Genomic DNA, 13598 nt, shown 5'->3' on the forward strand with positions numbered 1-13598 from the left:
AGAGGAATCTACTTATTAGAATCATAAATCTGAATATTACCATTAAAATTTTCAAATAAACCACTATAATCACTAGAAATCAAAAGCTACACTAGCTTTGGAAATGCAGTAGGGTGTACAGTGATGTTAGTTAACAGCAGTTATGAAAGTGATGGTGGTGGAACGGAGATATTAGTGTTTCTGTGTGTGTGTGTGTGTATGTGATAACTTGGTCACTGGCAGTATTGGTGTATTGTGTAAATATGTACCCCCGTACATTACATACATACCACAGATATTATTATTAGTTTTTTTTTAAATCAAAACTAGTGGGTCCCAAAATATTTATTTAAATTAATTAAAAACTATTCACTCATTAGAACCGAAGCTTCAGATATTCTTATATCCTCTGCTTAATGTTATCAGTCAGTGATTGCTACTAAAAATGCTTTGTCCAAAAGTGACCAATAACAATACACAATGGATTCTACTGCACACACACAATTTTGTGTCTTTGGACTAAACACTGAACTCATAATATCTAATTCAGAAAATACAATATATTCCTAAATATCTACTTCAGCTATTTATAACAATATAACAGTGTGAACATATCAGCTTGCCTCTTATCTGAACTGTAAACAATTGTTTCAATATTAGCAATCCATTCAGCTAGAATCTGTTCTTTATTCTCCATATCATACACTTTGGTGGGTGATGTACACATACGTTGTTCTACTGTCATTATTTCAGGGGGCACCTTCAGGATTTGCTGGAAATAAATTTAAACAGTCAATTCAATTAAACTCTTTATATTGAAAATCTTGAAAAAAAAAAATTACCATAATGAAGATTTATTTTAATTAAAAATAAAAAAAAAAAATAAAAATCAATCAGTGGCAAAACATCCATAACTGTTTTCATTATTCATTTCCACTGTGGAAAGTTTGGTCAGCAATGATTCGGTAAACCAACATCAAAGGTGATCTAGCTGCAATTATCCTAGCCTTTATTAAGGAAATAGATGTTTTTTTTTTTTATAAATTCAGATCATGTTAAAGTGTCCTTCCTCATTTTTTCACCTCAAACTACATTATTTAAAGTGTTGATTTTTAAGACAGTAGGAAACTTTAGTTGCCATCTCCAGCAGGCAGAGCGAGTGCATCAGCATTCTTTGGTTGTCTCATTGTGGTAAATAGTGTCAAGAAGAGGTGCAAGCAGTAATTCAAGTCTAAGTGAAAGAAAATAGGTGCAGATTGCTTATTTTCATGAAAAAATATTTGCAGAGGTAAAATACATCATTAAATGAAAGGGATTTACAAAAATAATCTTAATAAAATCTGGTATAGAAAGATAACAGGGTAATGCTGTTAGTAGGTGAAGTATTGTATCAGAATAAAATCATATAAACATACTTATTGAATAAAATGATTTTATTTCTTTTAATGCTTTTAAGGCCAGGTGTGGCTATTGACACAACATGTTTTCTTCTGCAGATGGGTGTGGCTTACTGACACACTGCTAAATTCTGAAGAAGACAGGTGTGGTATCATCCTCATCATCGTTTAATGTCTGCTTTCCATGCTGGCATGGGTTGGACGGTTTGACAGAGGGCTGGCAAGCCAGAAGGCTGCACCAGGCTCCAATCTGATCTGACAAAGTTTCTATAGCTGGATGCCCTTCCTAACTCCAACCATCCTGAGAGTGTAGTGGGTACTTTTTACGTGCCACTGGCACGAGGGCTAGTCAGCTGCTACAGGCATTGATCATGCTTGAATGGGTGTTTTTTACGTACCACTGGCACAGAAGCCAGTGAGTTGGTACTGGCAATGACTACGCACCAACGGTGCTTTTTATGTGCCACCATTAATGGGACCAGTCAACCGGCACTGGTATTGACCACGCTTGAATGGTGCTTTTTACATACTAATGACACGGGAGCTAGTCAGGTGGCACTGGCAATAACCATGCTCAAATGGTGCTTTTTTACGTGCCACTGGCATAGGTGCCAATCAGGTGGTACTGGCATCGGCCACGACAATGACTTCACTTGACTCAACAGGTCTTCACAAGCACAATGATTGAAGGATACTCTTAAATGGGCTAGTTATGCTGCATTGGCATAGGCCACGGTTACGGTCTCACTTGGCTTGCCAGGTCTTCTCAAGCACAGTATATCTCCAAAGGTCTCGGTCACTTGTCATCACCTCTGTGAGGCCCACTATTTGAAGGTTGTGCTTCACTACCTCATCCCAGGTCTTTCTCTTCCACAGGTTCCCTCTATTGCTAGGGTGTGACACTTTTTCACACAGCTGTCCTCATCCATACACAACACATGACCATACTAGCGCAGTCGTCTCTCTTACACATTACATCTGATGCTTCTTAAGTCTAACTTTTCTCTCAGGGTGCTTACACTCTGTTGTGTATGTACACTGACATTACATATCCAGCAGAGCATACTAGCTTTATTTCTTGCAAGCTTACACATGTCCTCAGCAGTCACGGCCTATGTTTCACTGCCATGTAGCATGGCTATTCACACACATGCGTCATATAGCCCACTTTTTACTCTGAGCAAGAGGCTCTTTGTCACCAGCAGAAGTAGGAGCTCTCTGAACTTTGCCCAGGCTATTCTTTTTCTAGCAGCTACACTCTCAGAGCATCCACCCTTGCTACTGATTGGTCACCTAGGTAATGGCAGCTATCAACTACTTTTAGTTTTCCTGCCTGGCATGTGATGGAAGCTGTTTTCTGCACATTTACAGTGATTATTGGCCCTGAGCACTTGCCACACACAAAAACTATCTTCCCAGTTAGCCTTCCTTTGATATTGCTGCACTTCATCTGTGTCCCTAGCTCACACTGGGTACATCATATGGAGTTTCTACCTAAGCCTTTTCTGCAGATTGAGCAGGGCCATCTACCTGAATGGATTTGTGATTTGTCTGCCTTCCTACTTTATTAAGACTTTGGTCCTTGCTAGTTTGACTCTAAGGCCCTTCGATTCTAGACCGTTTTTCCACACCTGAAACTTCTCCTCTAGTTCTGATAGTGACTCAGCTATTAGAGCAAGGTCATCAACATAGAGAAGCTCCCAGGGGCAGCCTGTCTTGAATTCCTTTGTTATTGCCTGGAGGACTATGATAAATAAGAGGGGGCTGAGGACTAACCCTTGGTGGACCCCTACCCATAACCGGAATTCTTCACTATATTCATTGCCAACAGTCACCTTACTGACAGAATCCCTGTACGTGGCTTGTACAGCTCTCACCAACCATTCATCTATCCCTAGTTTCTGCATTGACCACCAGATAAGGGATCGAGACACCCTGTCAAAGGCTTTCTCCAAGTCAATGAAAGCCAGGTACAGAGGTTTACCTTTGGCTAGGTATTTCTCCTGCAGCTGTCTTACGAGAAATATAGCACCAGTGGTGCTTTTCCCTGGCACAAACCCAAACAGCAATTCGTCTAAACTAACTCTCTCCCTAATTAGTTAGGCTATGACCCTCTTCGTGAATTTCATTACCTGATCCAACAAATTATATAAGCCACATTTGCCTTATAAGCTTCATTATCATCTTGTATTTTCTTCCTTTTTTTTTTGTGTCCTGCATGAAAAGACTTGCTATTAATACTTAAGTTTGATGTACTTTTTAAGAATCTTATTTTCCTTCTTTAGATAATTATTTCTCAATTTAATTTTTTAAATAAAAATATAAAAGTCATATTAGTATCTTTGAGCAAGTTTATAACATTAAAAATATTTTTCAAAACACAGTAACGATGCTTTTTAAAAAAAATAAAGTGCATTCTTATCTTAGATAATTTCATCTGAGTTGTTTTTATTAAAAAAATAAATATATAACTAAAATCTCTACTTACATCACATAGCATGGCTTCTGAACTATAGTGAAGGCAACTCATCAAGGGAGTTGGACACTCTTAACAAAACAAACAATATACAAAAAGTGAAGTACTCTAATAACACAGGGGAAGTATTGACACTCAACCCAGCTAGTAGAGCAGTAATTGCAAATATAAACTGATACAGGACAGAAGGGACACCTTAGATCTGGTTAACAAGCTTTCTAGTGCTGGTGACATGATAAAATACACTCTGTAAAGTGGTTGAGGATAGGTGCCAAGCTATATCATATCTTATAATACAGAGAGAAATAGTTTTCCAGTCCTGGTGGGACTGATAATTAAAATTAATTATTTGTTGTTGCTATATGGCTGTAGTTCTCCTCACACTGAGTAGACCTATGACTAAAGATATTCCAGCTATGATGACATATTGTGTATCTAGGAATACATTATCTAGTGTGTCCTCCACCTTTTCAAGATTAAGGTGTAATATGAAGAGAATTGGGCTGCTATTTCAAGCCATTCAACTAACTGTATAGAGGCTTACTCACTAGTGAGTATTTGCTTTTTGAATTAATTCAGTCTTCAAATTTTCTCCTTGTTTAGGATTAGGGTTAGTCAGCAACAACAGTATGAAATAGAATCATGCTGGCACTTGTTCAATTTGAATTAATGGTAGGTTTCCAAGTGATTAAGCTATAGAAAGACATAGTGTCTCTGTAGCTACTTGTTTTGCCAAAAATAGCTGCCAAATCTACTTCATATCAAATCATATTGTCTGAAAGAAAGTACATATAGAATAATATAGTCTTAGATACACTGTATCTGAAAATAAAGATGGGGTTATCATGACCAGAATTTCTTTTATCATAGCTAAACTGGTGTGAAACTACAACTAGATAAACTATGATGTGCATTCTCTATAATTTTGTTCCAAAAGCCATACTAGGGTATTTTTTACTAATTTCATTTCTTTTTGTTTCACCAGCTTATCATCTTGCAACTTAGCAACCCATCCAAATATTTGTATCCTTCACCTTCCTTCAGTTATCCAACTGCTTCGTTAGCTGAAAGATTAATTTAGTTTGTGGGTATAGACATGGTTGAAAGAAGTTTGCTACAGTCACATGGTTTTGGACTCAATCTGACTGTATGGCACCTTGAGCAAGTGTCTTTTACTTCAGGTTGAGAGGGAAAACTGTACAGAAGTCCAGTGGATAGACTATATTTGTTGTAGTAGAGTGGTAGTCTTAAATCTGTCACTTGGTTTAGCACTAACATCTGGCTCTTAGGCACTATTCAGTGGAGTCCATTGTATTACAGGCATCCAAATTCTGAGATAATCAGTGTCATAGATGTTTGCTATATTAACCCAAGTCAAAGAGGCTATGTAAAAATCATCCTGGACTTGTCCTTCTTCCTCTAAGTTATGAAAAAGAATTAAATAGTGAAACCACAATGACGACGAAGAAGAAGAAGTAGTAGTTATAGTAGAAGTAGTAGTAGTAGTAGAAGTAGTAGTAGTAGTAGTTAGTGAAATATCACTGAAAGAGCAATTTTATGATAGAATATTTTCATTATAATACACTTATCACCCCTTCTACCTTCAGATTTTTATTTTGATGTCAAAAAGTAAACAAATCTAATCATGGAATGGAATTAAAGGTGTAATCTATTTATATTACCCTGCTACTGTACAGTTACATTGGTAAAGCTTTAAAAAATCTTAACACACTGCACTACATCCTTACATAAAAAAAGAGCACTTGGATGGACTTGAACCCAGGGTTTGAGTGAATAAAGTACAGTAGCTGTCCAACAGCTGTAAATAAAAAAAAAGAAAAGCAGTAATATAAGTGTAGGCATCACTGTATGAAAATTTTTCTTTTTACAACCATAAACTTTCAGACTGGAATTTTTAGATTCATCTCTAGGTAGGATTGGACATTCTGAATGTCCCTGGAAGATTGTGGTTGATTCAATTACAACGGATATTTTGAAGCAGGTCTCTAACATCAGTGTCTTTTCACTGAGCAAGTCATTGCTGAATTCTTTCATTCTGGACTTCCATCACTAGTCTGTCTTTTAGAGGTTTATTGAGTTTATCCCCAAATTTACACATCTCAGACATTTTTCTATGTGTTGAAACAGACTAGCATATGATTTCTTGGTCTGTTCTGTATAGAGAATAGAACAAAAACTGCTCATGAATTCTATTGGAAACATAGTAAATGTTTTTTCCATGAGCTGACAGAATTTGTAAAATGTTTTTTTACTTGGTTTATTATTGGATAGACTTCAAAGCTTGAAGAATTTTCTGCACCAACTACAGACAAAAGTATAACTCATTTCTTATTGTCTTCTTTCTTTTACATCGTTGACTGCAAAGAAAAACCTTAAATGTTCCACATAATTCATGCAATAGTCCTCTGTACTGTTCCATTCATTTACAACTGCAAACAATGACATTCTGAATGGCTTGAAATAGCAGCCCAATTCTCTTCATATTACACCTTAATCTTGAAAAGGTGGAGGACACACTAGATAATGTATTCCTAGATACACAATATGTCATCATAGCTGGAATATCTTTAGTCATAGGTCTACTCAGTGTGAGGAGAACTACAGCCATATCGCAACAACAAATAATTAATTTTAATTATCAGTCCCACCAGGACTGGAAAACTATTTCTCTCTGTATTATAAGATATGATATAGCTTGGCACCTATCCTCAACCACTTTACAGAGTGTATTTTATCATGTCACCAGCACTAGAAAGCTTGTTAACCAGATCTAAGGTGTCCCTTCTGTCCTGTATCAGTTTATATTTGCAATTACTGCTCTACTAGCTGGGTTGAGTGTCAATACTTCCCCTGTGTTATTAGAGTACTTCACTTTTTGTATATTGTTTGTTTTGTTAAGAGTGTCCAACTCCCTTGATGAGTTGCCTTCACTATAGTTCAGAAGCCATGCTATGTGATGTAAGTAGAGATTTTAGTTATATATTTATTTTTTTAATAAAAACAACTCAGGTGAAATTATCTAAGATAAGAATGCACTTTATTTTTTTTAAAAAGCATCGTTACTGTGTTTTGAAAAATATTTTTAATGTTATAAACTTGCTCAAAGATACTAATATGACTTTTATATTTTTATTTAAAAAATTAAATTGAGAAATAATTATCTAAAGAAGGAAAATAAGATTCTTAAAAAGTACATCAAACTTAAGTATTAATAGCAAGTCTTTTCATGCAGGACACAAAAAAAAAAGGAAGAAAATACAAGATGATAATGAAGCTTATAAGGCAAATGTGGCTTATATAATTTGTTGGATCAGGTAATGAAATTCACGAAGAGGGTCATAGCCTAACTAATTAGGGAGAGAGTTAGTTTAGACGAATTGCTGTTTGGGTTTGTGCCAGGGAAAAGCACCACTGGTGCTATATTTCTCGTAAGACAGCTGCAGGAGAAATACCTAGCCAAATGTAAAGGATGCACACTGGAGTTTATCAATTCAAGATGCCCCACCCCGATCAGTTTCAAGCACTTTTTATACCTTTTCTGTGCTACAAAGAAGAACTGATAACTGGACAACTAACACTGGAGTTGTTTCCCCTACTTTTCCATGTTCTAAGTGCAACACAGATTATATTCCTGTACTTCAAGAATATATAGATTTAGGAAGCCCATTGTGATGACTTACGATTATATCGAAATGTAATGTGAAGCTAAAATTGGTTGGAGTATACGCATACATACTGACTCACATACATATGTGTACATTTTATGCTACTTGAAAACCAGTGCTATCGGTTATATCCTGTAACTTACATTTATTCATCGGTGCCCGTACTTAAGAGTCTAAAATTGAAAATATAATATTGATTCAATTCTGCATATCTAGTCTTTTTTAAAAGCATGCAGTGACCTAGTTTTTTAAGAGCAGTTCAACATGTGACTGTCACCTGCTCCAAACACTCATCTCGACATTTTTGAGCCAAACCTCCATATCACATTGAAACATCTTTTTGTTAAAAAAAAAAAAAAAAAGGAAATGGATACTTTGGATGAGTAAACTATGCTTGAAGATTAGAAGATGGTATGATTATGGGTCTGCTGGATGAGACTGGATTTGCCCTGATCACAGGTCTTCTGAATTAGACTTGATCTAGGGCTAAACAATATTAACAGCTCGTGACAGACTCAAGTATGTAAGTGCTTGTGCTTGGTGTGGTTCACTGTGAGTGAACGTGTTTCATTGTTCATCTTATCGCAGATTGCTTATGTTTATGTATGTATATACATTTGTGTATGTCAGTATATGTGTTTATGTGCATATATGTATAAAATAGAAGAGGTGGACATTGGAATTAGACACTGAGGGAAAATGGCTGTAACTTTTTTATTTTTTAATTTTGACGATTTTCGTTTTCGATAATGTGTTCTATATGTCACGGTCATGCGATTCCCCCTAAAGAAATTTTGGCCCCCCCCCACGGGGGGGGGGGGATTTTCATTTTTGACATTGTGTTCTACATGTTCAGGTCGTACGAATAGACTTCTCGCAACTTAGATGTGAAAATGAACGGCTTACATTTATATTGAAACAGAAAAAGGATCATATGTGGAGTCCCCACCACGAAACTTGATATGCTAGAAATAACAGCTAAACGCGGACAATCCAAATCTTTTTTTTAGGGGGAATCGCATGACCGTGACATATAAAACACATTATCGAAAACGAAAATCGCCAAAATTAAAAAATTAAAAAGTTACAGCCATTTTCCCTCAGTGTCTAATTCCAATGTCCACCATCGAAGAAATAATTTCCACTTTGGTGATACCATTTTCGAAGGAATGCTAAATTAAGATGATTTTAAACTTGTTCAACATTATGGCGAGGAAAACAGAATTATATTGATGCGAACTCTATTTCATATTCTCGTTAATAAAGAGGGAGTCGGGCAAAGAATTCCCGATATTTTTTTGTTGTCGAAGGAAGAGTGAGAACAAGTGTACAAATGCATTCCTTATTTCTGTGAGGCGGGTGTTGCTATTCCGAAAGTCAAGGAGGGGCTGATTTTAAAATAATACATTTTGGAAAAAATCATATTTCAGAATCGTTGTCTCCGTATTTTTACCGTTCAATACATAAGATATCTCCCCGCCCCGTTTTACGTTTGATCATATGCTTCACATAAAATATACAATACAAGCATACCCATGTCACCATCACAATTTTTTCAAAATTCCAATTTTCCTTTCATAGATATATATGTGAATCAGTATGTATGTGTGTGCACCCACCAATTTTTGCTTCACATTACATTTCGATATAATCGTAATCTACACCATCTTATTTCTTTATTGCCCACAGGGGGCTAAACACAGAGGGGACAAACAAGGACAGACAAAGGGATTAAGTCGATTACACCGACCCCAGTGCATAACTGGTACTTAATTTATCGACCCCGAAAGGATGAATGGCAAAGTCGACCTCGGTGGAATTTGAACTCAGAACGTAACGGCAGACGAAATACCGTCGCGCTAACGTTTCTGCTAAATCGCCGCCCTATCGTAATCTACACCATCTGAAAGGTATTTACAGAAAATTTCATTAAAAAAATACCAATTTTTCTGAAAGTTACAAAGCAACAAAGCCAATTTGAGTGAATTTTCCGAAACTCATGTTCCCTCATCCCCACAAAAACATTTTCATAATAAATTCCGATATAATTAGAATCTATAGCATCTGAAGCGTACTTGCTGAAAATTTCATTTAAAAATACTCATTTTTCTAAAAGCTATGAGGAAACAAACTTGGTGGTTACACTTGTGTAGACAGGCCATATATAAATAAATAAAACTGAATATATTCAAAATTACCATTATTGGCAAATGCTTGCCAGATTCAGTCAAAACTTCTGAACATTTTTCTATATTCTGTAGAAGAGTCTTTTGTCTGTCTTCGCAACAATTACTCCAGTTTTTAGAATTTTTGAAAAACGGTAAAAATATTTCCGACATTTTCAGAGAAAAGATCTTCAATGGGTTTCCTTTGATCTCACCACAAAGAATTTCTTTGCAGATAGAACTTTCAGCTATTACATTATCTGTATTTTTCCTGAGGAAATAAAGGAATATTAAGTCTTTTTCAGCAATTGACTCTGCCAGAGAAGACAAAGTTTCTGTGCTTAATACGAGAGAGGAAGTTATGTCCGAGTTTTCAGTTGCTTTTCTATTTCTGTATACAAATAAGTACTTTGGGGAATCCACCTCAAAAAATTTATCAAGTTGGTCGAGAATTTTTTCCTGCGACAAATACGACTCAAAAACTTCTGGTTGGAATGTTTTACCAACCTTAAACGTTTGCTGTATTTTAGCAGCCACCCACCAGTGACGTTCATCCATTTCTCTGACTTATTTACTCCAACCTTCTTCAATGTTAAATAAAAACATTGATATACTAAACAACTCCTGAAAGTCATGCACAAAACTCACTGGAAAGAAGGGAGAAAGAAAATTATTTGTTGTCATTAGCAACGTTAAGTGCTTTCGGTATATTTGATACGTTGTAACAATTGACTCATTTTTATGACACAATTTCTATATATATGTATATTTCGATGTTAAATAGTGTTTTTAATGAATTTAATTATAATTTAATTATTCATAACTATCTCTAGAATCTAAAACCTAGATAGTGATTTCTTAACACGAAGTAATATTTTACACTTCCGGTTGTCTGCTATTTTCAATATGTACATAAAATTCTGTAAATAAATTTCTTTTGATCGAACTGACGTCTAGTGAAATAACCTCAACTTTCTGTAAAATGATTATTGTAGAAGCTTTCTAATGAACAGAAATGGAATCATATTTTGTGTGTGTATTTGGTGTGCAAGATTCTTGATGTGGATACGTGTGTTGAAAGAAATACAGTTAAACCTTGGGAGAAGTATTATGCCGGTAATAAACGCACGCACTGGTTCAGTCCATTATTAATTTATAAACAGTATTTAGTTTTTTTTTTGTTAAATCATTTCATTGCACTCTTGCAATCTCTTCAGTAACTTGTCTCTCCACTTCCATTTATTTTGATATAATGGAATCGTTTAACGAATTATTTTGACTGATGAAAAATACTGAAGTAAATTTCACGAAAGGTCAATGAGCTGGAAACAACAGCTGAATCTTATCAAATCCCTCTCCACTCACATAATAGAGGAAGGACAACACGTTTGATTATATAGAATTCATTTCACAAAATTAATTGAACTAAATTTATATGTTATTCAGTGAATTATTTAATTATTGACTGCACTAAATGTGGTTGATACTTTTGAAGTGTACACTGTCATGTGTAACAGAATACACTTGGACAAAGAAGCAAACATTTTTTTTATCTTTCAGTGAAGAAGGGGAACTGTCCTAGGATGGTTTCTAACCTTATTGAGATCTCTTCAGGCCACTACATTATGTTGACCTCACTGTAGCCTTTAAAATTACAAAGGCACTGTTGTATTCACTTTTATTATTCTTTTATTGGTTTGTGTCAGAAACTTATTTGTTCAATCCCTATTTGTCAAACTGCTAAGTTAAAGGACATAAAAGAATGTAACATAAGCAACACCAGTTTTTAGACTTGTCTAAAATGTATATATGGGGTTTTGCACAGTTTTTTCCCTACTAAATTCTACTTACAAGATATCAATTCATCTCAGGCTATATCAGAAGATACTCATTCTTATTCTTGTGACTATGGATAACAACTCTGGATGTGTTTCACTTTTTGTAGATCTCAGTAAAGTATAAGTTTCCCTGTACTTGCCAATGAGCCATGTTAAAGCTTGACAAAAAAATATATATTCTCAGTATGTGATGTTAATATTTGTTAAAGAACGTTTGTTAATCCTCTCATGAACCATCAATTTGCATTTGATCGACTTGAGCTTGGATTATATTCAACTGAAATAATATTGCTATTTTTATTCACTCTTACTTTATTGTCAAGACAAAAATACCTCTCCCTCTTCTGATTAATAGATATGTTAAAGAATTTAAGACTCATTCAACCAAGCAATATTAAAAATAATGTTAAGAAGCTAGGATGTATAATATAAGTACATTTGGGTCTCTCACTGATTATGTTCCTACTAAGACTCTATACGAGGTGTGTTCAAAAAGTAACTGAGTTTATTTTTTCCCACCAAAACTAATCCCACATGGGCAAAATCCTTTGGGTGGCAGGTGATGCTACCTTTTCTACACATGTGTAAACATTTCCATACTTGTAGGTCATGTCAGTACTTGGATGTTATACCTAGAATACAGATGTGTAGTGTGTGTTCATCAGATTTTCATTTTCACCGAATGCATTGAGCAGAGATATTGCATTAAGTTTTGCCAAAAGCTTGTTGATACTCAAGCAGAAAACAACCCAGAAGGTTCAGTAGGCTTTTGGCAGTGGTGCCATGAGCAAAACTCAGATCAAGGAAAAAGTACAACCATTTCAAACATGGCTGCATCTTAGAGAAAAGCAAGGCATGCTCAGGCAAGCCATTCACAAGTTGAAACGAGGAGTTAATTGAGAAGGTTCAGTGAATTGTCATGGAAAACCATTGGATAACAATCCAGGAAATTGCTCACAGAAAGGGAATAAACACAAGATCATTGTATTCCATTTTAATGGAAGATTTGTGCATGCAGAGAGTATTGGTGAAATTTGCCCTCAGGATGCTAGCAGAACAACAAAAGCAACTCTGCATGGAAATCGCTCAGACATGCTGAACTGTGCAAACATAACCCACATTTCATAATAACCATCACGGGTGATGAGACATGGATTTATGGTCTCTGCTCAATCATCTTGTGTGAAAACAAAAATCCAACAAATGTGCACTACATGTCTGTATGCAGCCTACTAGCATGAAAATTTTCATGCATATGCAGAAAGGATGGCATCACCTCCCACCCAAAGGATTTTGCCATGCAGCATTAGTTTGGTGAGCAAAAATTAAATTCAGATATTTTTTGAATGTATCTTGTATTCTCCTCACACTGTTTCTTCAGTACCCTCTTGTTTGTATATTACCACCATCCTTATCACTTTATATTTCATCATCATCATCATCATCATCGTTTAACGTCCACTTTCCATGCTAGCATGGGTTGGACGATTTGACTGAGGACTGGTGAACCAGATGGCTACACCAGGCTCCAATCTGATTTGGCAGAGTTTCTACAGCTGGATGCCCTTCCTAACTCCAACCACTCAGAGAGTGTAGTGGGTGCTTTTATGTGTCACCCGCACGAAGGCCAGTCAGTCGGTACTGGCAACGGCCACACTCAAAATGGTGCATTTCATGTGCCACCCGCACAAGAGCCAGTCCAGGGTCACTGGCAATGATCTCGCTCGAAAATCCTACGAAGGCCAGTCAGTCGGTACTGGCAACGGCCACGCTCAAAATGGTGCATTTCATGTGCCACCCACACAAGAGCCAATCCAGGGTCATTGGCAATGATCTCGCTCGAAAATCCTACGAAGGCCAGTCAGTCGGTACTGGCAACGGCCACGCTCAAAATGGTGCATTTCATGTGCCACCCACACAAGAGCCAATCCAGGGTCACTGGCAATGATCTCGCTTGAAAATCCTACGAAGGCCAGTCAGTCGGTACTGGCAACGGCCATGCTCAAAATGGTGCATTTCATGTGCCACCCGCACAAGAGCCAGTCCAGGGTCACTGG

General features: G+C 36.3%; 1 protein-coding gene across 1 annotated transcript in view; it reads right to left on the reverse strand.

Annotated features, from left to right (window-relative positions):
* The window catches only part of LOC106872129 (uncharacterized), a 185982-nt gene extending 175575 nt beyond the window's left edge, over positions 1–10407 (reverse strand). Inside the window, exons 1-2 of the mRNA XM_052965662.2 lie at positions 9737–10407; positions 603–751 (exon numbers count right to left, since the gene is read on the reverse strand). Coding sequence (XP_052821622.2) covers positions 603–751; positions 9737–10261 — 674 coding nt within the window. The 5' untranslated portion in view covers positions 10262–10407. The remainder of the gene's footprint in view (positions 1–602; positions 752–9736) is intronic.
* Between the last annotated feature and the right edge of the window lie 3191 nt (positions 10408–13598).

Source organism: Octopus bimaculoides, chromosome 2 (assembly GCF_046866305.1).
Source record: "Octopus bimaculoides isolate indiv1 chromosome 2, ASM4686630v1, whole genome shotgun sequence".
NCBI classification, from domain to species: Eukaryota; Metazoa; Mollusca; class Cephalopoda; order Octopoda; family Octopodidae; genus Octopus; species Octopus bimaculoides.